The sequence below is a fragment of the Miniopterus schreibersii genome, assembly GCF_964146895.1.
Source record: "Miniopterus schreibersii genome assembly, chromosome: 6".
NCBI classification, from domain to species: domain Eukaryota; kingdom Metazoa; phylum Chordata; class Mammalia; order Chiroptera; family Miniopteridae; genus Miniopterus; species Miniopterus schreibersii.
In genome coordinates this window covers 68,675,338-68,697,024 of record NC_138107.1, presented here as the reverse complement: position 1 = coordinate 68,697,024, position 21,687 = coordinate 68,675,338, and the positions used below count along the sequence as shown (strand labels likewise).

General features: G+C 37.9%; 1 protein-coding gene across 6 annotated transcripts in view; it reads right to left on the bottom strand.

The window, feature by feature from the left end:
• LAMA2 (laminin subunit alpha 2) overlaps positions 1–21,687 on the bottom strand; it is a 459,384-nt gene that overhangs the window by 98,891 nt on the left and 338,806 nt on the right. For 4 of the 6 annotated variants that reach the window (XM_081140004.1, XM_081140000.1, XM_081140003.1 and 1 more), the window contains 3 exons: positions 20,592–20,785; positions 10,842–10,984; positions 7,418–7,516 (listed from right to left, as the gene is read on the bottom strand). In XM_081140004.1, the coding sequence (XP_080996130.1) occupies positions 7,418–7,516; positions 10,842–10,984; positions 20,592–20,785 (436 nt within the window). The remainder of the gene's footprint in view (positions 1–7,417; positions 7,517–10,841; positions 10,985–20,591; positions 20,786–21,687) is intronic. The other 2 variants (XM_081140002.1, XM_081140005.1) reach the window with 1 other exon arrangement.

The following is a 21,687-nucleotide window of genomic DNA, read 5'->3' as shown; positions in this document are numbered from 1 at the left end:
CCTTATTGCCTCCCTTTCTATGATCAATGCTGGAAAAAGCTTTTGTTCATATGATTGCTCCTTAACTCCTCTCCAATTCTCCAAAATAAATCCAGCCTTTGAGATTCAGTTCCAACCTTACCTGCTCTGTGAAGCCATCCCTGACTATTTTGCACATGCTCTATTTTCTTAGATATTCAAAAACAATGATCATGACCACCATTCATGACTATTTTGAGTAATTACTTTATTATGTGTTTTGCCATATCGATCTAATATTTACCCTTGGGGGCTGGGGCTATGCCCTACCTCTCTCTATTCCTGAATGCCAGGCATAGTGTCTGGCAAAAGGAGGTGAAAGATGTTGGGTTCTTGGCTGATATAATGATAAAAATCAAATCAATTATCCCCTTGATGTTCTAAAACCTGTTGAAGGAAAATAAAACCTCTCACCATATGCCTTTTCAATACCATTCAAACTGGCCATATGCCTGGTGTTATGCTTGTTGGTGAATGTGGATGGCTAGGTAGTTTTCTGGGCATTTTTCATAGCCTCAGAGGAAGGTGTTGCTCCAGAGCTGTAGCTCAGTGGTTAGGAGGAGAGCCAGGCCTGAGAGCCTTCAGTTTCCAACACACTGCATCCTAGTCACTGGCTTCAGGGTAATTCAAAACTAGCCTGTGATTACATACCAAGTACCATGCTGGTGTGGATGGGGGCAGGGGCTGGGCATGGGCAGGACTGATCAGGGCCAGCACCATGCTTACCGAGGAAGAAGATGACCTTCCCTCTGCACAGACAAGAGCTGCCTCTCTTGGATGTTCTCTAGGATAGGAGGGATGTAAGGTTCCTGGTGCCAAAAGGCACTGACTTACAGCATTACCAGTCTAAGAGACGGGTTATCTTTCTGCCTTTATAGATGCATAGAGAGCAGGATCCGTAGCTTTATGCTGGTGAAAATGAAGCTCTGGAGAGGTTAAGTGACTCATCTAATCTTCCATACATAGGGAATTGAGGACAAAACACATTTTCTGTCTCACAGCTTTATATTCTGTCTGTATCAAACATCCAGGAAGACTAGGAAAACACGGGAAAAAGCTGAACATTCTGAATGGGAGGAGGGGCGTTACTCTAACTTACGCACAATTTTATGTGCATAAGCTTTAGGGTTAAGTAAGTTAATGTATTGAAAAACCCATATCATAACATGTAGTTATGTATTTTAAGTATCATGTCTCATTACACAGTAATTAAGTTGAAGAGTTGCCCTTGTCAAAACCACCCATGAAAGACTCCATAAAGAAAGCCTATGACAAACGCACTATCACCTATGGGGAGCGGTGATATTGGTATCGCTGTAAAAAGGTGAAACCCACAAAAGTCAGTTTCACCCAGGATAAGCTTTTGATCAAGTTACAGATGACTGTTAAATAGTACATGATAGGGCTATCTGTCTGGTCCAGTTTGGTTCCTCTTGTGTTTTATTAAATTACCATCCCCATCCCTAAATCATCCTTCCTCTTATTCCCTATTACCTTATCTTTTGAGTATTTGACAAATGTCTTCTCATTTATCCTAATGTGTTGTACAATCTTCCTTTCATTCTCTATCTTTGATTTTCTTATTTTCATATCTTCTTACCTCTGTCCTATAATCTTCCTAGTGCTCTGTTGTAAATGATGCCTTATGCAGTACTTTGTACATCTGTCTTACTTTTGATTACCTTTTTTTCTTTACATTCAAGATCACTCAAATAGGTATGTTTTCCTTTTCTTTTTCTGGAGTATTTATATCTAGGCAGCATGCATTACCATTAGGCACACATTAATTTACTTCTGAACAATGTAGCTGTTACTTTCTTGCTTTAGCTTGAGCAGTTCTCACTGTGCCTCTTGAAATCTGCACATAATTTTCTTGGCTGGATATTACTAGCGTCTCTCATTTTCTGCCTTCTTTATTTTAAAACTAGAATCTAATGGAGCATATCTAACTACTGAATAGACAGCATTGCTTAGGTGCCATCCACCTTTGCAATTACAGGCTTATGTGGTTTTCTACTAAAATTAAATTTCAGATCTATTCATTTATATGATATCCTCAAGGGTTATCTTCAACTGCTACCAGTTCTGTATATGCCAGTGAAGTACTCCTCAGGCATGCTGCTAGGAGAGACACACAAGCAAAGAGACAGGGAGCAACCAGCTGACCCTGTGGAATGATGATGGGTCAGTTCCAAGTGGAATTTCCCCCTAAATATTGCAAGTGTTAATTTTGAAAGGTCCAAACCAAATAAGCATGATTTGTCATACGTTCTCTCTCTCTCTTTTAAAGCATAAGAGTAGAAATTTTAAAAAAGTTCTTGGCAACATACACCTTTAAAAACTATAAAGAAGGCATTATAAATATCTAATATTGTTGGCACTTAAATCATTTAAAAACAAATTTCATCATTTTGGAAATGCTTAATCTTCATTTAAATTTGATTTTTAAATTGTACATAGGCAGTAAAAGACAAAGTAAATAAAGCTAAACTTTGATATTTTATATAGTTCAGTCTAATACATAAATAACATTCTCCTCTTATAGAATAAACATTTAAGAGATGTTTATTGTGGTAACCCTAAACTAAAGACTTTGGAGAGTGGACGGGAGCGGGGTAGCGGAGCTGAGGCCTACATATGGAAGTGGAACCCACTGCATTGGGAAATGGGTTAGATAAGAGGAGGGAAAATGAGGAAGAACAGCACTGCGGGGATTTCCAGGGTTCTGTCTTATATGTTCAATGAATCAGTGTCCCGGTGACCAGACAGTGATTTGGGGGAGAGATGAGGCTGGGGAGTTAAGCAAGAAGCAAAGGAAGAGCCATTATAGAATATGAAGGAGGGTGACATGATCGGGCCTGTGAGTTAGAAAGTCTACTCTGCCATATGACCATTAGTAGGTTGGAGTTGAACAAAGCTCAGAGAGAGAGGTCACAGAAGGGAAATGAATTGGGTTGGGGGTGAAAAGGAGGGTAGAGTGAAGGGAAATCCATTGATTCCTCTTTTGGGAGACATATTAGAGGGTAAATCCCTGAGGTGCTCCAGGAGGAAGCATGAGATATAAGACAAGGATAATGAGTTTAAGATATCCAGTTGGTAGTTAGGGACATAGGACAGAAGTAGAAGAATAAAGTCTATCTTGAAAACACAGATTTTTAAATCATCAGCATAGATACGGTAATTGAAGCCTAAAGAAAGAGCTTACGGAGTGAACAGAGATGGGGACTGTGGACTGGACCTCAAGAAAACCAACTTGAAGGGATGGGCAGAAAAAGAGGCTGAGAATGAAAGGCCAGAAAGTCAAGAGAAAAACAGAGTATGTCAAGAAGAAAGGAAGTATTGAAAGTGGCAATTTTTACAAAGAGTTCAAATAAAATAAAGATTCCATTGGATTTAGTGACCAACCTGTCACTTGGTTATCTTGTAGAAATGGTTTTAGTAGCATGCTGGGAGTGGAAATCTATAGTGCAGTGGAGTGAAAAGGAAATGCAGACCTATCTCCAAATCTTTCCAAAAAGATGGCTGTGAAACAAAAGAAGGAGCTAAGGGCAGTAGCTATAGAGGTATATGCAGTGTCATAAAAAACACTGCAATATTCCACACATATTGTAGGACAGCTTACATATGTTAAATATGATTCTCAGATTTAAGGAACTTATATTCCAAAGGGGAAATAAAAGTACAAGAAATCAAAATACATTGAAAGAGATCTGATTATGTAATATTTTACTTATATACTATTTACACATTAACTAATGTATATAAAATACATGTTAAAGTGTTTATTTTGTGGAGCATATTATTTTCTTTACAAAGGGTTATTAAAGAATTAGATTTTTCCATGGAAGAAAAGGAGCACAAAATATATTAGCATTTGAAGGAGAGGGCAGCTCCCAAATCAGAAGCAGGAAGAGACTCGCCAAATACTTTAAGAAATGTAAAGAATGTATTAGTCCTAAAGCAACTGGTCAGCCAACAAAGCAGAGAAAGGGAGCATCAAAAGGATTGGCTGTACCAGTGAAAGCACTTTCCAGAGGAAAGGGAGCTGGAGCCATCAGATGACAAGAGGCTCACAGTAGTTCTCAACTTTGCCTAATGTCAGAATCATCTGGAGAGCTACCGAAAGTCCCAGTGCTCATACTGCACCTCAGATCAATTATATCACAACTTTTGGGGGTGAGACCTGGCACCAGGTAATTCCTATGCACAGTCCTAGTTTTAGGAATTGTCTCCTAATGTAGCTACAGATAGTAGAAAGTCGAGGCCACTGCACTTCTCCTGTTCTGGTCCAACTGCTGGATCATTCATGGCTATGAGAGAAAGATATTAGTGGTCTTATAGGGATATTATTGTATATTTAAGTCACCTAGTCTTCTAGTTATGATTCCATGTGTATCAATACACCTTTTGATGATCATTCAGCTTGACCACAGGGAAAGAAAGAATGGAGTATTTAAGGTCTCCACGACAGTTATGTTTACAATTATAAACGTGGTTGGGACAAGGTTAATTAATAAGTGAACATTTCCATTTCCTCCTCACTTCATCAAGGAGATATTTGCTTTCATCAGTCTTTTAATCTAGGCTTTTTGTGTTATAAAATCTGAAGAATGGACAAAGAAAAATGGTATTGAAGTATGGAAAAAGGGAAAAAAGTAACTTGACAGTATCTCTGCCAGGTGATCAGAATCAACATCAACAGTGATGACATGCTGATTACATGGGTTCTTAATAAGATGTGACAAAAGTGATACTTTCGCTCTGCAGTTTGTCCAACAAAACCCCCATAACTCCATTCTCATCATGAGGCAAACATGAGACACACCTCAACTGAGGGACAGCCTATGAAATACACAAACTTATCAAAACTGGTAAAGTCATGAAAAACAAGGAAAGCCTGAGAAACTGTCACAGTCTGGAGGACACAGCCTAAGAACACATGATGACCAAGTGTAATGTAGCCTCCTGGGGATCATGGAACCATAAAAGGACATGGAGTAAAAACTGAAGAAATCTGAATAAATTATTCTTTAGTTGATAATAATGAATCAATATTAGTTCACTTGTTATAACAGACATACCACACTAAGATGTTAACAGCAGGGGGAATGGTGTGGGGTATATGGGATATTTCCGTACTATCCTTGCAACTCTTTTGTAAATCTAAAACTATTCTAAAATAAAAGTTTATTTAAAAAAAAGCATTGGAATGAACTCAGATTATATCATGCACTTAAATGTAAAATGCAAAACTATATAAATAAAATATATAAAACTTCAAGATAACATAGGAGAAAATCTAGATGATTTTGGGTATGGCAATGACTTTTTAGATAGAATACCAAAGGTATTGTATGACCCATGAAAGAAATAATGAGTTATACTTCAGTAAAATTAAAAATGTGTATGTCTCTCTCCCTTCCTCTCTCTGAAATCAATAAAGATATATTTAAAAAACAAACAACAACAACAAAAATTTGTCAAAACCCATAGACCACCAAGCGCGAACCCTAAACTATGGACTTCGAGTTGATAATGATTTATTAATGTAGGTTCATCAGTTGTAACAACTGTGCCACTCTGGGAGGTTGACAACCAGGAGACTATGCTTGTGTAGGGTCAGGGGGCATGTGAGAGCTTTTGGCATTTTACAATCAATTTTGCTTCAAATCTTAAACTTCTCTAAAACAGTCTGTTTTTAAAAATTTAGTCTGGGAGAGTCTGCTGGAAAGATGCAAGGATGAAGGCTAAGACATAAGAAGATCTGATTCTCCTAGTGAAATATTTCTAGTGTCTCTATGCTCAGATCATCAGCTCAATGAGGGCAATGATTGTGTCAGTTTTGCTTATATTTCTATCCCCAGCACTGTCATTCTGTCTTGGTGCCTAGAGCATGGCAGGCCCCCAATAAGTATTCATTCAATGAATGAATAAAATGCCACCTGTCCCATAGAATTTTCCCTAATAACCTTTATCAAGATTAAATTATTCCATATGAATTTGTTTCTCAGGCACATTATTTTACTTGAAGTTGTATTGTATATTTACTTGCAGTTGTCTCACATACCTAACTGCTTTTGTACACAACACACACACACACACACACACACACACACACACACACACGGGACATTGCAAGCTCCTTGAAGAACAAGACTGAGCCTTATTTGTATCTTTCATCTGCCAACACACAGCTTGGGCTTTGTATGTGGTGAATATTCGTATGTGCTTATTGCATTGAGTTTGCTCTGCTATGATCTGTTTAAAATTTCTTATTTAGTTGTATCCATATAACAAATACAAAATCATTAAATATTAAGTTAATATGAGATAAATGTACTCATTACTCTAATTAATGTCTAACTACATTTGGCAAGAAACTCTATTTTGCATTTGTGCATTCCACATTGCTGGTGTGAGATTATGAGAAAGCGTTTAGTATGCTATTTGTAACATCAGGGCCATTGTTTAGTATTCTGCATTTAGGAGCCCATTTGATTTCCCTGTGGAAATTTCCCTAACCAACGTCAGCTGAGATGGAAACAGCACTGGGTCAGTGGGAACCTGGGGACTGGGCCCACTCGGGTCCCTGGGTTTAGAGAACTGTATGACCATTAATAATTCACCTCATTCTATGGCCTGAGGTATCTCATCTTTAGAAAATGTGGACTAATCTGTAAGAACCTTCTTGCAGCAATATTCTTTGTCATTTAAAGCTTGTAGATAACCAAACTAGATCCCTCAATTACAGGCCAGTTTTCTTGTTCATGTATTTTTCTGGCCACAAGATGGCAAACTTTATGTTTTATTTATTCTCTACCAACAAAAGAACCTTAACCCTCTAGCAGTTTTGAAAATTTAAAACTCCCAATTTCTTAAAAAGTCTGATAAGTGCAACAGGGACTTTACATTGTGATTCTAAGAAGTGTCTTAAATGCATTGAATTTTCATAATAAAGAAGATTTTCTCTTTTGTGTGGGAATACTGATATAGACTGCATTTCTATACAAATGCAAAAATCCCATTCGGAGATCAAAGAGACTACAAGTATTTTCATTTGTTTTTGTTTTTTCCTTACATCCGCAAAGACACTGCTTTTGAAATTCAGAATTGATAAAAACTTTACCATGGAGGCTACTACATAGAGTTTTCAAAATAATACTGTCATTCTGGTATTTTTAGCAATTGTTCTTGACTCCTCACAAGTACCTAACATTTTTGGGGTTCTTGGTTCTCAGATGTTATTTGAGGCAGTAGTAGCAAATCAAAAATACATCTATTTCGCGCACCAAAATGGAAACGCAGAAGAACAAGGTTTGCATTTCAGAAATTTGAAGTAATTTTCCTTAATTTACATGACCTATCTGCTTTAAGAAGATTTAGGATTTTGCCAACTTACCCTGGTCAGAAGCTCATTCATTTCTGTCACAAGTGTGTTCAGATTGCCCTCTGCCAACTGAACGAGCCTCTCTGGCGCCCTCTGGGGGGAGAGCAAGTGCTGAAAAAGATTTCATTCATTTAGTTATTTCATTCAGTAAACGCTTTTGCAGTGATCATAAAACGCTTTAACATTTTACAACAGAACACATTTTTCCTTTATATACAAAAAACTTAGCCTTCTCACCTTCGAAGAAAAGAGAAAGAACCCATTTCCATTGGGCATGTATATGTGCAGAGTATTCTGGCAAACACTACAAACTGAAGTAATTTGCTGAGAAATTACTATGTTCCAGGCTTTTTTTTTTCTTTTCTTTCCACTAAATTCTTATGACAGTTCTATAAGATAAATGTTATTCCATTTTGTGTATAAGGAAACTGTGGCTTGAAGAGAGCTAAAAACTTATGCAAGATCACACAGCCAGTAAAGGGGAAAGTCAAGATGAAGGCTGATTCTTTAAGGCTCACATTTCAATGAACTGAGGTTCCAATGACAGGTTACAGAGGGGACCGGAGTCCTTGACTGAGGGCACTGGCCAGGCACTAGCTAAGTGGCCTGACCTGAATGTTGGTAGGAGCTGGCCTGGCTCTCTCAGAGAGGCCATTTTATTTTCCTGTTGAACATAATCAATCTCACAGGACACTGACATTAGACAGGGGCACTCTGTGACAGTGATGAATGAAACAAAATAAGACCACTCCATAATCTTGTCTAAGCACAGACAAAAAACCGTGTCTCTGTGCAGACCACAAAAGTACCCAGGTCCCACTTTCTAGCTGATGTGAGTGACCACTGCCTCCTTCCTAATTGCAGCTTTAGCCTGCCTTTGCTCTTCCCTCCTTCTAGGTAAGATTGATTAGAACACTCAATTATGGGGTTACTCCCCCTCCCCAATAGCACCCAATCCAGCACAAAGTCCCACTTCCTTGAACCTGAGCCAAATTGCCTCGCACAAACCCTAATACTAATAAGTTATCCCAATGCCTTCTTATTGCGACACCCCAAATTCGCCATGGTGTGCAGTGTCCCTTGTTGGATAGAGTTAGCAAACCCAAGTCCGGACCATCCCATGTGTGTTCCTGGTAGTCTCTGGCTGGTACCCAGGGAGCATTAACACAGTTAAAGGAACTAAACAAAGAGGGTAACTAACTCGCTTAAGGTTTAAAAATATCAAAATGGAATCCCAAGTATCCAGACATTAAATGAATTATGGCAGAAGAACACAAACACAGAATCAAGAAAGACTGGAACTTAAGAAAAACAAAGACATTTGGACCCACACCCAGCCTTAAGGAAGTAGGTGACTAAGTCCTGTGGTTTAGATAATGCCCAGAGATTAAAGCCTTGAGTACTTCATCCATTGCTTATGTATTATTTAAAAAATATAGGTGGATTTGCTTTTCCAGTTTAATTTCCTTTCTTTGTATTCACTCCATGTAAAATGAAAATAACTGGTCAGCATCTTCTCTGTTAAAACTCTTCCCATTTCCTGAATACTGGAACAGCCAAGTAAACACAGGTCCCTCCGCCTGGCTTCAAGGTTGTCCTTCATATCACCCTGCCCCACTCGTCTTAAGCACTATCTTTTACTAGCAGGCCTGACTGCTAATGTCTGTCAGACAGGCCTTGCTAATTCACACCTGCCTTTGCTTATACCACTCTGTTAAATTAGGTGGCAAGAGTATGTAAGGGCCTGGAGTTGGGATGACCTCCCTTATGGCAGACGGAGTCCTCCCAGACAAGTTATTTTCTCTCTCTGAGATTTGCAAAGGTGGCTTCATCCCCACAGGCCCTAAAGTAATACTGCTTCTATTCAAATCCCAGCTCTACAGCTACTGGCCATACGACCTTGGGTGTCACATGTAACTTCTCCGTGCCTCAGTTTCCCTCCCTGAAAAAAATGTAGATGATGAAGTACTCCTTTCCTACTTCTTAGAGTTTCTTTAAGATTTATGTATAATAGTTTGTGTAAGACTGGTCAGTTGCCTAGCAAGAGATATTCGTCAATGAATGTCAGTTATTCTTGCTCTCATCATTACTGCTTTCTTCTTCTGGAGAATAGGGATGATATTTACCTTAAAGGCCATGATCCGAATTAAAAAGTACATTCTCTAAAAGAGTGTCTGCCAGTGCTTAGTAAATGAATCTTAGATTTCTTCCTCCAGTTCTCATCAATATTTCTCTGCCTATTAAAATTATGTCTATGCTTTAATTTCCAGCACAAATTACATTCTCATTAATAATACATTTCCTGGTTACTCTGAATCTTATCCATTTCTCCAATCTTTGTACTCTATTGTATGTTAAATTTGTATAAAGCACATATTATGTACTTTTGCAATTTCATTATACTGTGTTTTTTTTAACCATAGACTCTAAGCTTCCTGAGGGTAATAACTGCATTACAAAGTCATGAAAACCCCAGGGAACCAAGCGCAGTACTGGGAGCTCCAGAATTTCTTCATATCTGATAACTGACCAAAAGTGTGTATGTAGTCACCTTTCATTCATCTTTTTCCATCAGATGAACCCCAATTTCCTTAACATTTTCTTTCTCCTATCCCTTTAAATACTGAAAGTTTTATCGATTTTTTTTTTTTTAAATAGTGTTTCTCAAATTAGTTCTTATTGAAGTATTTTCAGAGGCCTATCTGTTCTCTAGCACAAAATTTTAATCTTGTGTTTTCATTTTGACAAGAAACTGAAATGTTAATATAAGGGTTTCTAGAACCCAGGCTGGGCTCCTGAGAGATGAAGAGCCACCCAGTCTCAGCCCCTTCATCTGCATTCATGCTCGATCACATGGCAGACTGTGCACATTAATCATTCAAACTTGTCAAGTGATGCCAAATACCATTTCAGGACCCCTTGCAAGGGGCTCTCTAGTTCAAATTGTGGAAAGGTGGGAGGGAGCAGTGGTTCCTACATGGCATGTGCTGATGAAAGAGCCTGTGTGGAAGCAATCCCTATCATAACCTTGTTGCAAGCAGCAACTTGCTTTTAGTAACAATTATCGGTTATTTTATATTAATGTTTTTAATTTGAATTTTATTGTGTTTTTCTTTAGGCTTTTGTAAGAATTAATGTGTTTTGATTTTATGGAGCTATAAGTATAAGGAGTTCATACCTAATTTTATGTTTGCACATATTTAAGTAATAAAATAAAAGTAATTTAAGCCAAACACTGGGGGAACATGGGCCTCTTTTCCTTAATTGTAATCTATATATTCTAGTTCTTACGTTTGAAAAACACTGGTTAAGGCAGCCTCTGAATTTCCCTAACAGCTGCTTGCCTCGATTTGAGGTAACAGGAAGAACACTGACTCATTCTAAAGAAGCTCCTGTCCTCTTTTCCTCGGCTCTTGCTGTCGCGGCTCCAACCTACCTTTAGTTCCTGAGTCGTATTTTCCAGACCGTACAGCATCCTGTACGGAGCAGGCAGCGGGCCTGTGAGGTTGACGCTCGTCACCACCTGCTCCAGGTGCTCCAGGTCCCCGAGAAGAAGGCCCGTGCACTCGTCTCCACAGACTGCGAAAGGAACGACGGAGAACGTTTACGTTTGCTAAGTATCCCAGGCAGATGTTCAGAGGTCTCAGCTCTGGAATATTTTATGGCCCAAGTATAATTCTGTGCAAGATGATGCCACTCATCTCAGATACTTAACACTTTAGAATGAATGACAGTTGGAAAAAGATAAAAAGAACAGAAGAGCAAACATGCCTGCAGCCCAGAACCTAAAATACGGACAATGATAGAAATGGAGGAACCAGAGAGGAGCAGGTCGATTTTGAAGAAAACAAGTGTATTACAGAAGTATTAGAGGAGAGGCAAGATCTGAAATATAGCATTATAATGCCCCAGAAATTTCCACAAGAGCAATCTAGAGGAATCTGTAACTAGGGAATAAAAACATGCTCCTGAGTCTAAAAATGCATGCAGATGTATGAGGAGCTACATTAGACTTCACCGTGGAGCACCTCTAGCAACTGGGTCTAATGCTTCATGCATCACACACCCCAAAACCATATAAATTTTAGCTTGACTCATATTGAGAAGATTTTTCAAAATGCAAAAGAAATAAGTTTCCTTTTCATAATTTCTGGTCTTTTCCATTATAATGATATTTATTTACCTATTTACTTATTTGCCAACCCTTCCTCTTTAGCCTTTCAGCACATTATCACCCATGATCAGATGCATTTCCACAAATTCCTCCTTTGATGATTAGCCTAATTCAGTCTGGTAGATAATTAATTGCTAATGGCCAGAAAAAAATTATTTTTTAAGTACCAAGAGTGCTAATGTTCTGCTCATAATCTTTTCAATGATTAGAAAAGGGGACTATTCAAGTTTGGTGTTTGTGGAGCGGGCCTGGTGGTAGAGTTGGTGAAGAGTAAAAGTGAATTGTTTCTTCATTATCAAATTAATCTCACAAATAGTACAATTGCTAAAATTAAAATATATTGATTCTTTTGGAGGATTTAAAAACTATGCCTATTCAGTTTCAACTTAGTTCAAAAGATTATTTTTACTCTTTGCCTGCCATATTCATAACATGCATTCATGTAGAGAGTTATAATTTCTAGTTTATATTCTACAGATAGAGGTATCAAAACTGTACACATGTTAGATGAGAGGAAAACACATAATAGAAAATATGGAGATTTGGAGCAGCTTTGGATCATTCCCAAAACTGGCAAGAATTCAATTAGTTCTCTAAATAGCACTCCCCTGAGCTGCCTAATGGAGGGAAAACCGTTAATGGAAGCTTGTAAACAAAGAGAAGCAGTACAGAGGGTGATATTTTTGGATAGGGCAGCAGTTAGAGGTGAGTTACAATATCCCTTCTCAGGGATTAAACTGCCCCAGCAGGGCTTTTAATAAATCACATCCTTGCAGGTGACACCCACAACTGTGGAGCATCACCTGCAGGGATTTGCAAGCTCCTGAAGCCTTGCAAGCTGAACAATGGAACTTGGGAGGCAGGAGCTGAAATCTGGAACTAGGGCTGCACCTTTTCCTCTTTTAACCACAATGAAAGAGAATTTTCTCTGCATGGGAACTGAGTGAAAGGAAGGGAGCAGTGTGGCTTCACACTCTCAGGCCAATGTAGGTGCTTGAGAAGCTTCAACAGAGCTGTCTACATGAAACGATTACAGAAAACACAACCTGGAACACAATTAGGTACCAAATTGACTTTGTCTAAACACCAAGACACAGTCTGATTCTCAAACTTAAGTGGGTCTCAGCATCATCTGAAAGACCTTCTTAAATCACAGAAGGCTAGACCACACCTCAGTGTTTCTTATTCAAACGGTGAATGAATCGCCTGATTTCTGATACTCTGACTGAGAATGTGCTTTTCTAACAATCTCCCACGTGAATACTGACACTTCTGGTCCATGCACCACACTTGGAGGAGCACCTGGCTCAGCAGCGTTGGCATCACCAGGGAACCACCACATCACCTTGGTCCCACCCCAGGTCTAGTGAATCAGAATCTGCATTTTAGAAAGAATCCCATGTAGTCTATTCATGCTAATGTTTGGAAAGCACTGCTGTAGGCCAGTGGGTCTCAATTTGGGCTGCACATTGCAATCATACGGGGACTTATAAAATAGATATCCAGGTGCTTCCCTCCCCAGTGCTGGAGAATCCAACTTGATGGCTCTGTGGTAGGGCCCAGGCATCTGTATTTTTAAAAGATTTCAGATGATTCTATCATGCTCCCAGGGTCTAGAACCACTGAACCAGATGATAAACTTTAGGGACACTCACTCAGTCCTAAAGGGAGCAAGGGCTTGGAAGACATCATTTTTCCTGCTGCTTCCTTGCCTAGAACACTTCTCCCTCCATCTTCCTCTACGTGGCTCCTGGATCTTTAGATCAAGTGCTCAGGAGTTACTTCCCCAGAGGGGAAGGCCATGATGACCCTGCAATTACTGTCCCCACCAACCCTACAGCATTCCCCTTGTCTTGCCACCTTAATACTCATGTGTGTGGGGCCCTCTAACTACTTTATTTATATATTGTTTCTCTCTCACCAGAGAAGGGGCCTTAATTACCTTTGATCATAGTGCCTAGGAAATTGTCTTCCACATAGTAAACAATTAATAAATAGTCCTTTACTACTATCTTTGTGAAAGAAGAGCAAACATTATTTTGGAGAATACCACCAGGGTGTTAGAAGGAAAGCACTGAGAGAGGGAGAGGGAGGAGAGTGGGATGGGGGTGGGGGGGAGGCCAAATAGGAAATGTCAAAGTGAGAGGAAATAGAGAACCACACAGATGTATGAGGAACAGGAAATAGGATAAAAACAATGGTTAGAGAGAAAAACTGTCTTGTGATTGAAGAGGCAGAGACTGACTGCTGTCAATGAGGTGACTGTTGTGATACCTTCATGAGGTCATTCAGTTTTGATCCAGCAAAGAGTTATTGGAATGGAGGGATGGAGGGGAAGCAAAGAGATATAAAACATTATCAAGAAAGAAACAACAAGATGGGTTCCTGAACAGATAAAGGCAATGCTCACTTCTGGGGTGCAGTAAACATGGTTACCACTTCTTTGCCACTCCTCCCACTAAGAGGTCTAGTCTGTTTGCCTCCCTTGAATCTGGGTTGGCTTTATGACTCACTCTGACTCGCAGCGTGTTAGGGGAGTACTGTGGCTCTGGAGCCTCAGCTTCAAGGGATTTTGCAGTTTCTGTTTCCACATTCTTGGCTCCCTGCTGCCTTGTAAACAATCCCAGATTAGCCTCCTTGAGGAACAGAGGCAACTTGATCTTGAGAAAGACAGGCCCAACCATTCCAACTGAGGCCCCATCATGTGAATGGGGCCATCTGGGACTCCCCAGGCATGACAGCAAAAGAATTATCCAATGGAGTGTCTCTCAAATTGCAACCTACAGGATCTTGAAGATATATACAGTGTTGTTTTAGGCTATTGAACTTTGGAGTGGCAGCTTAGAAAATTCATATTCCTTTCCAAATTTTGCATGTATGATCTAGAGCGTAAATTCAGAACAGAGACAAGTTGCAATTCATAGGTTAAAAACAAGTCTTAATTATATTAAAAGTTATGAAGAATAGGAAGTTTCCTTTCCCACTGAGTCCAAGTTCATCATTGTTTTAAAAGTTCCATTTAACTTCTAGTGAAGATGTATTTTGGGCAGACACTTTCAGGAGGTAAGCAAGCAAATGCTCTTTTTTCAATGACAAGATCTTGAAAGATACTTGATAATATCTAACCATGCTTTTTAGGGCCATGTGTTCTTTAGGAATCCTTTGTTAGTTTGTTTTCTAACTTATTATAATTTATAACCTATCTATTTCCAAAGAGGAGTCAGCTCATTCATAATGATATAGAGAGGCTCCTTACTGATGGTTCCAGAAATTTTCAGGGAAATTTTTCTGTTTTTATTTCATACAAGAAGAAATCAGGGACTGTAATGCAGAACTAGATCTGATTTACTGTAATAGACTATGGAGTAAATTGGTGAATGAGAATGCCAAGAGGCATGATGAATACTAATTTTTCTCTCATTTATTCTACCCCCTGCCCATCTGTTTTGGTTTCTCATCTTCAGTTGTTGAAATGAAAATGTATTTAATTGCTCTTTCCAGGACTCATACATTCCATTTTAAGTCTCTGTGTCGAAAGGTCTATTATTATCTCATGTCTTATGGTCTCTGCATTTGCTTTTAGGGGAACAAAAGTGCAAGCACATTTCCATAAGTGAAGGGTAAGTTCTATCTATGCTCCAAGTACTATACTAACATCTGTCCAAATGGGTCAGAAAGACATGAATATGACAGTCATGGGGATTTTTTCAAAGCTTCTGGATAAGTCTAGTTCATGCAGTTATAAGATAAACACATGGAGAAATGTGTCCTTTACATAATGATTTGCTATTTTATTCTGACACAAAATATTTTTACTTACACCACAAGCCACTTTTATTTGCCCTCAAAAAGTCTGAAATGTCTGGCAACAAACATTGGAAATGGGATGCAAATTTAAAACAGATTTAACTCACTATGATAGGGAAGATTTGAAGAGTGTATAGAGACATGGGATATTCATATTATGTAAACAATTATTTTTTGATAAGGGTGCACTAACTGTTCAGTGTAAATTAACATCTATTTAATAATCAGGACCCCCTTCCCTCCCAAAAATCTTTAAACCATTCTCCTCAGCAACAGAAATAAGATTATAAAATGAGATCCTTCCTAAAATGCATGGGAGCAAAACCAAATATTTCAAGACTATGATTATATTTTACATGACTAAATGTTTCTGAGACTTTGCCTATAAAAGTCCCAGGGTAAATTTGTACCTAATATTAACAGATGCAGTACTAAATTCATACCGTTATAGCTGGGCACATGTAAGGAGGAAATCATGCAGCTGATATTACAGATCTTTCTGTTAGCAATTAGTACAAAATACTGCCCTTCTCCCAGAGTCCCCCATGCATAAGTCCTGGCTTACTGTCACAGAAAATTCACATGCTGCATCCAAACCAAAGAAGCTGAAGCTGGAATGAGTGCATTGAATACTTTTGAAAAGGCCAAACCTATTAACCGATTTTAGCTAAAGATACATAAATTGTCTGCTCTAATCAAATAGGGATAAAATGAGTAAATATACATTTCCAACAAAAGATAAAATTTGTGTTAATATGCATGTTTTAGTTTAACTCTTCTACATTTAAGGCCATTGATAGTTCCTTGAGTATGAATTTATACTTCTCTCTTTTCCCTTTCCCTTTCAAAAAGAAACTTTTAGATTAGCATATATTTAGAGTTTATTATTATATATAAATGAAGAGCTTCTAAAGTAAAAATTTGGTTTTAAACTGATTAAGAAGGCTTTTTTTTGTCTGTTATTTCTTTAAATAGAGAGAAAGGTATTTTGTAAGCTTTAGGTGAAGCCGATGAATTTGTTCACGTACCAAGTTATAATATATATATACTATAAATTTGTATGTTTTAATTTTAAATTTTATATTAATATATAAATTTTATTTAATATCTATGTTTAAAAAATCCTGTATAAAAATATATATGAAAACCAAGTTAAATATGGTTCCAGTATGGTATAGCTTTTCAGGAAAACAAAATCTTTGATAGTCCTATAAATAATAATGGAATAGTAGCTTTTATCTACACAATCTTCACTACATGGCAGGCAATATGTTGTGTCTTGCCATCATTATCTAATGTTCACAGAAATTTTATGAAGTACTTTTAATATCTTCATTTTAAAGATGAGAAAGTTAGTCACAATCAAGATATTTATTAATCTATAAATATAAACTTAAAGAGATGAGAAAGTGTAAGGTGGTCATAAAAGAGGTTTTCAGTGAGTTGAAGACTAGAATTAAAGATAATTATAGAAAATAAAAATTCAGCCTAACTTAAATATTTCATCAGAGACTGATGGGCTGCTGAGAATATTATGCTTTTGAAAAAAATAATAAAATAATAACCATGAGATAATAATGTCTAGAATTTTTTGATCATCTATTATGCTTACATATTTAATGATGAAGTGAGGCTTAGAAAAATTAAGTCATGTCACACACAACTTGTACATGGCCTGCCAGGATTCAGGCCTGCAAGAGCCTTCAAATAGCAAGTTTCCTGCATCAGAAAAAGAGACGATTACACTATCTGACTTAAAAGCTTTCCTCCTACTTTGAAATCATTTAATTCTATTGCTCTGTGAGGTCAGTAAGCTCCTTGAATATAGTAGAATGAAAACTGTAATCAGATGTTTACTCTTGAAATAAAGTCTGGGCCCGGCCGGGCGTGGCTCAGCGGTTGAGCATTGACCTAGGATCCAGGTGATCGGGGTTCGATTCCTGGTCAGGGCACATGCCCGGGTTGTGGGCTTGATTCCCAATTGGGAGCGTGCAGGGGGCAGCCGATCAATGATGACTCTCTCACCATTGATGTTTCTATCTCTCTCTCTCCCTCCCTCTTCCTTCCTCTCTCTGAAATCAAGATATATTTTAAACAAACAAGCAAACAAATAAATAAATAAAGTCTGACTGAAAATAAAGGAAATTGTGATCAGCCTCCTCTACATGACAACTCAACCAAACAACTCCTTAAATCCATTAATACAACACCTTTCTCAATGTGATAGACAAACCATTGAGACTAATCGCCAATAACTAGGAAGATTATCTAGAATCAGAGTATTTGCTTTTCTACAACGTTGTTAGCCTGGACCTATGCTAGGAGGTTGACAATAAGAAACTCAAAACATCTTTTACTAACAAAACTGATGCAGAGAAGGTGCTAACAGGATGAACAGAAGTTGGTTTTATAGCCTTTCTGATCCCTGGATTTGAACAATACACCATGGCTTAGAGCTGTAGAAAAGTAGAGTAAACTTATTGGCCTTTGAATAGGAACTAGCACTTAGGGATTAAATGAGAGCACAGAGAGGATGGCATTTAAGGGTCTAGGACAGAGGGTGATCACATGACCAACAAGCAAAGCTCATTCAGTAGCATCTGGGGGTCAACTGATGGGTTTTGTCATCTCTTATTATAGAAAGTCCCATTTTCTATACAGTGATGAACCACATCCCACTATTTTGCTCCTGTTCTCATATATAGAGAGCAATAAATGCCATTAATAATTACCTTTGATTATGAGGACAGCACTATTTTAGTGAAGATATATAAGGGTCTCTGCATTATTGTGATGAGATCCTTGGTGGCAACTGGCTATTAAAAATAATTTTGACTGTGTCTCTGCAGATCAGTATCAAGTTTGAATAAAACTTCAGACCTCAGGGTTCACCAGCTGGCTGGAAGGTGTGTCTTTTATAGAGTTAAGGTGCATTACCATATTTAACTCGGTTTACCTTAGGTTGCAGGTAAAAAATACACTGTGATTGCTTTTTACAACATTGGCGTGCAAAACAACATTTAAAGGTTATATTTGAGATAAATTGTGATTATAAATAATAAAGCTGATATATTCCTAATATTTCATATGTAATGAATAAAATAGAAATATCAATTTGATATTTTCAAAATGCTATTTTAGGTACTCTCTATGGAATAACATTTTTGCCAACAGCTACTAATTTTAATTTTTGTTCTCTAAGAGAGTAATGTGTTTTACTATGCCACTCATAATCTATTTTAAACATCACGTGAGTTGTTTGATGTTAATTACCAGTCTGTAGAAAATAGGACATGAACAAAGTCAAGTTTTGTTTCACAATATAAAACTTTAGTATTAAATAAATAATAGCTTTCTCACTCATTTTCCAATTTCAGAAAGGCAGGCAGTTGTTTTATTTTATAAAATAGTATGTAAATTATGAATTAGAGTTGAAAGAGAAGACTGGATTTGTATTAACCTAACTTACTAAGAAGTCCTGATTTGGGAGGCTCCATTAAATATCTATTCAGAAATCACCAATGTGCACCCAGACGTACACATTGTAGAGCTGTCCCAAAATATTCCTATTAGAAAAAATAAAAAGGCATTGAAGGGAATCTGAGCACCCAGCTCATGTATCTTTTCACCTGCATAGAAGATAGGACTCCACGTGACAATTTCTGATGGACAAGGCTCTATCGTAATTACCATATTGATATTGTGTATACTTAAATTTTTGTGTGTGTTGTTTTAGCCCATTTTATCTTTACTCTCCATTGAGGTAACGTGGGCTCTAAGCTCAGAGGAAGCTTTTCTGAGAAGACATTTCCCTTACTACATGGATATTCCCTTGCCTGAACCAGGCTACCTCCATCCACTCCCACTACAGTCACACGTTGTAAAACAGGCCCTGCAGATCAAATGTGCCAGGTGAATCCAGTCTTTGGTCTCTTGCTCTAATCTAGTTAATGGATATAGAAAGATATTAAAAAGAAAGTTGAGGATAAGTCAGAGTTATGTCCTCACTTGTGTCCTGTTTTGCTATCTCATTTCAAAACTAGAAGGATATCTGAGTGCTGGGAAAGACCAACATAATAGAACCATGGCATATTTTTCCACAGTAGGAGACATTTTATAAAATGAGAAAAGCGAATCTGTATATGTCATTAACTGAATATGATAATGTAAATGTATATTACATTTAATCTCTCTCCCCAAACCTTGACATTTATTTTAATTTTAAATGTAATACATTTAAATGTAATACATTTCCATTAAATGTTTGAAATACATAGAAAAATAATTTAAAAATCTATATTCCCATCCTTAGTTTTTGAGGTAACTCTTACGAAACTAGAGCACACAAAAATTCTAATTAAGATGCTATTAACAGTTAGACAGACATAAGATGTTAAAACCAGAAATACTAGCATGCATTGTATAAATACATGAAAATAGGTAAATAGTGAAACAAAAGAACTGAAATATTTTATATTTTTCTTTGTTAGAAAGAATTAAGACCACTAATGTAAATTCCCTCAAGGAGAAAAATACATAACAGTCCCTCTGTAAATTTAAAAATGACCTCTATTAGATTAGAATTTGTATAAGATCCAATAATTATATAACTACTGGTATTTGATGTGCTTTCAACATGGAATTACTGAATCCAGAAGCAGGTTAAAAAAGAGAGAGAAAGAGCAAGCCAAATGCTCTTCATTTATTGTACATGTGAATAAAAATACTTGAGTTCACTGCCAATGCTTCCAGGTTCTACAGTTCAAGAGAAAGTTATGAAGCAGTAAGCCCAAGGATTTCTGTAAAAGCTAGGAAAAGTCAGCTGCCATTCAAGGCTAAAAGTGTCTGTCCAGCCAATTACAAATTTAGAAGACTCTAAAAAATTGAAAAAACCCAGATCTTTAAGCTGTCACAAAGACAATGCCAAATCTGAGATGGACAAAATAAAAATAAAATCTGCCTCCAGGAGCTTTGTTGTAGGTCTTCAAAGAACTGACTAAAGCATGCTGAGGATTTTCTCAGCTGGTCTTGGCTCAGCAGGATGGAGACAAAACAGCAGGCAAACAACAGAAGGTGGACAGACAGTGTCAGAAAGAATGAAGCACTAGCTATTGCAAAAAACAAAGAAAAAAAGTCTCTCACTGGAAGTGAGACAGAAATGGAACCAAGGCCCCAGAACTAACAGCTAAGTTAGTATATACGTACAAACACACTCCGTGCCCTCTCGTGCATGCCAGTGCTCGCAGCCATCACACTTGGGCCCCGTGGCTCCAGGTCGGCACTTGCAGAGCCCGGTGACCGAGTCACAGGGGACAGGCACTGAGCCATAGGGATCACACTCACATTCTTGGCAGGAGCCTCCGGGGCTGCTTGGGCTGCCAGTATAGCCAGGGGCACACCTGGATGGAAACAGTGACAAAGCAAAGGAGATGAATGAATTCATGTCTCTAAATTGCTGCTGTTGTGTGTGTTGTTTTAAATGAAACAAAACTAAAAGCAAGAGTCAATAGATCAGGAGTCAGCAAAGTTTTCCTGGAAAGAGCCAGATAATAAATATTTTAAGCTTTGCAGGTCAAGAGGCAAAATCAAAATCATGTAGTGAGAGGGAAATAAAATTTCCAACTTTTTTTTGGTTGATTAAATTCAAGATATAATAATAATAAAAATAATTGGTACAAATTATTTTATAATGATAATCTACTAAGTAAAACCAACCTACTAGTGAAAAGAATGGAATTCTTATTGAGGTATCAAATTTACTTAACTAGGGTTCAAATTTGGTGCTTCCTATCATCAAATTGATTGTAAATGCTTGCCTACAACAACCATTCTTAGCTTGAGTGCCATACAGAACCAGGATAATGGGCGAAATTTTGTAGACTATAGTTTGCCCACCACTGCTCTAGATTATAAACTATTTTTGGAAGTCTTTTTTTAAAAAATTAGAAATAAATAAAATTACATATTGACTCCTGGCCTTTCTTAGACTCATGCATTTTAGATATCAAAATGACTGAATCATTCAACGCAAGACAGGCTGAGCCTCTCTTAGATGGATGGGAATGTCCTTCAGTTAGTTCTTGAATCTTTCCTAGATTAAAGTTTCCCTTCGCGTACTCCCCAGACCCATGTGTTCGTGCCTGGGCCAGTCATTGCCAGCCACGGTGGGAACCTGGCGAACAGAGATCCACTCGCCCCTGCGTGAAGAAGCCCAGCTCTGGAAGCCAGACACGCAGCAGCTGGGGAGCCGCACTGGCAGTGTGTGCTCACTTGATGCCAGCTCTCTCCTTCTCCCTGCTTC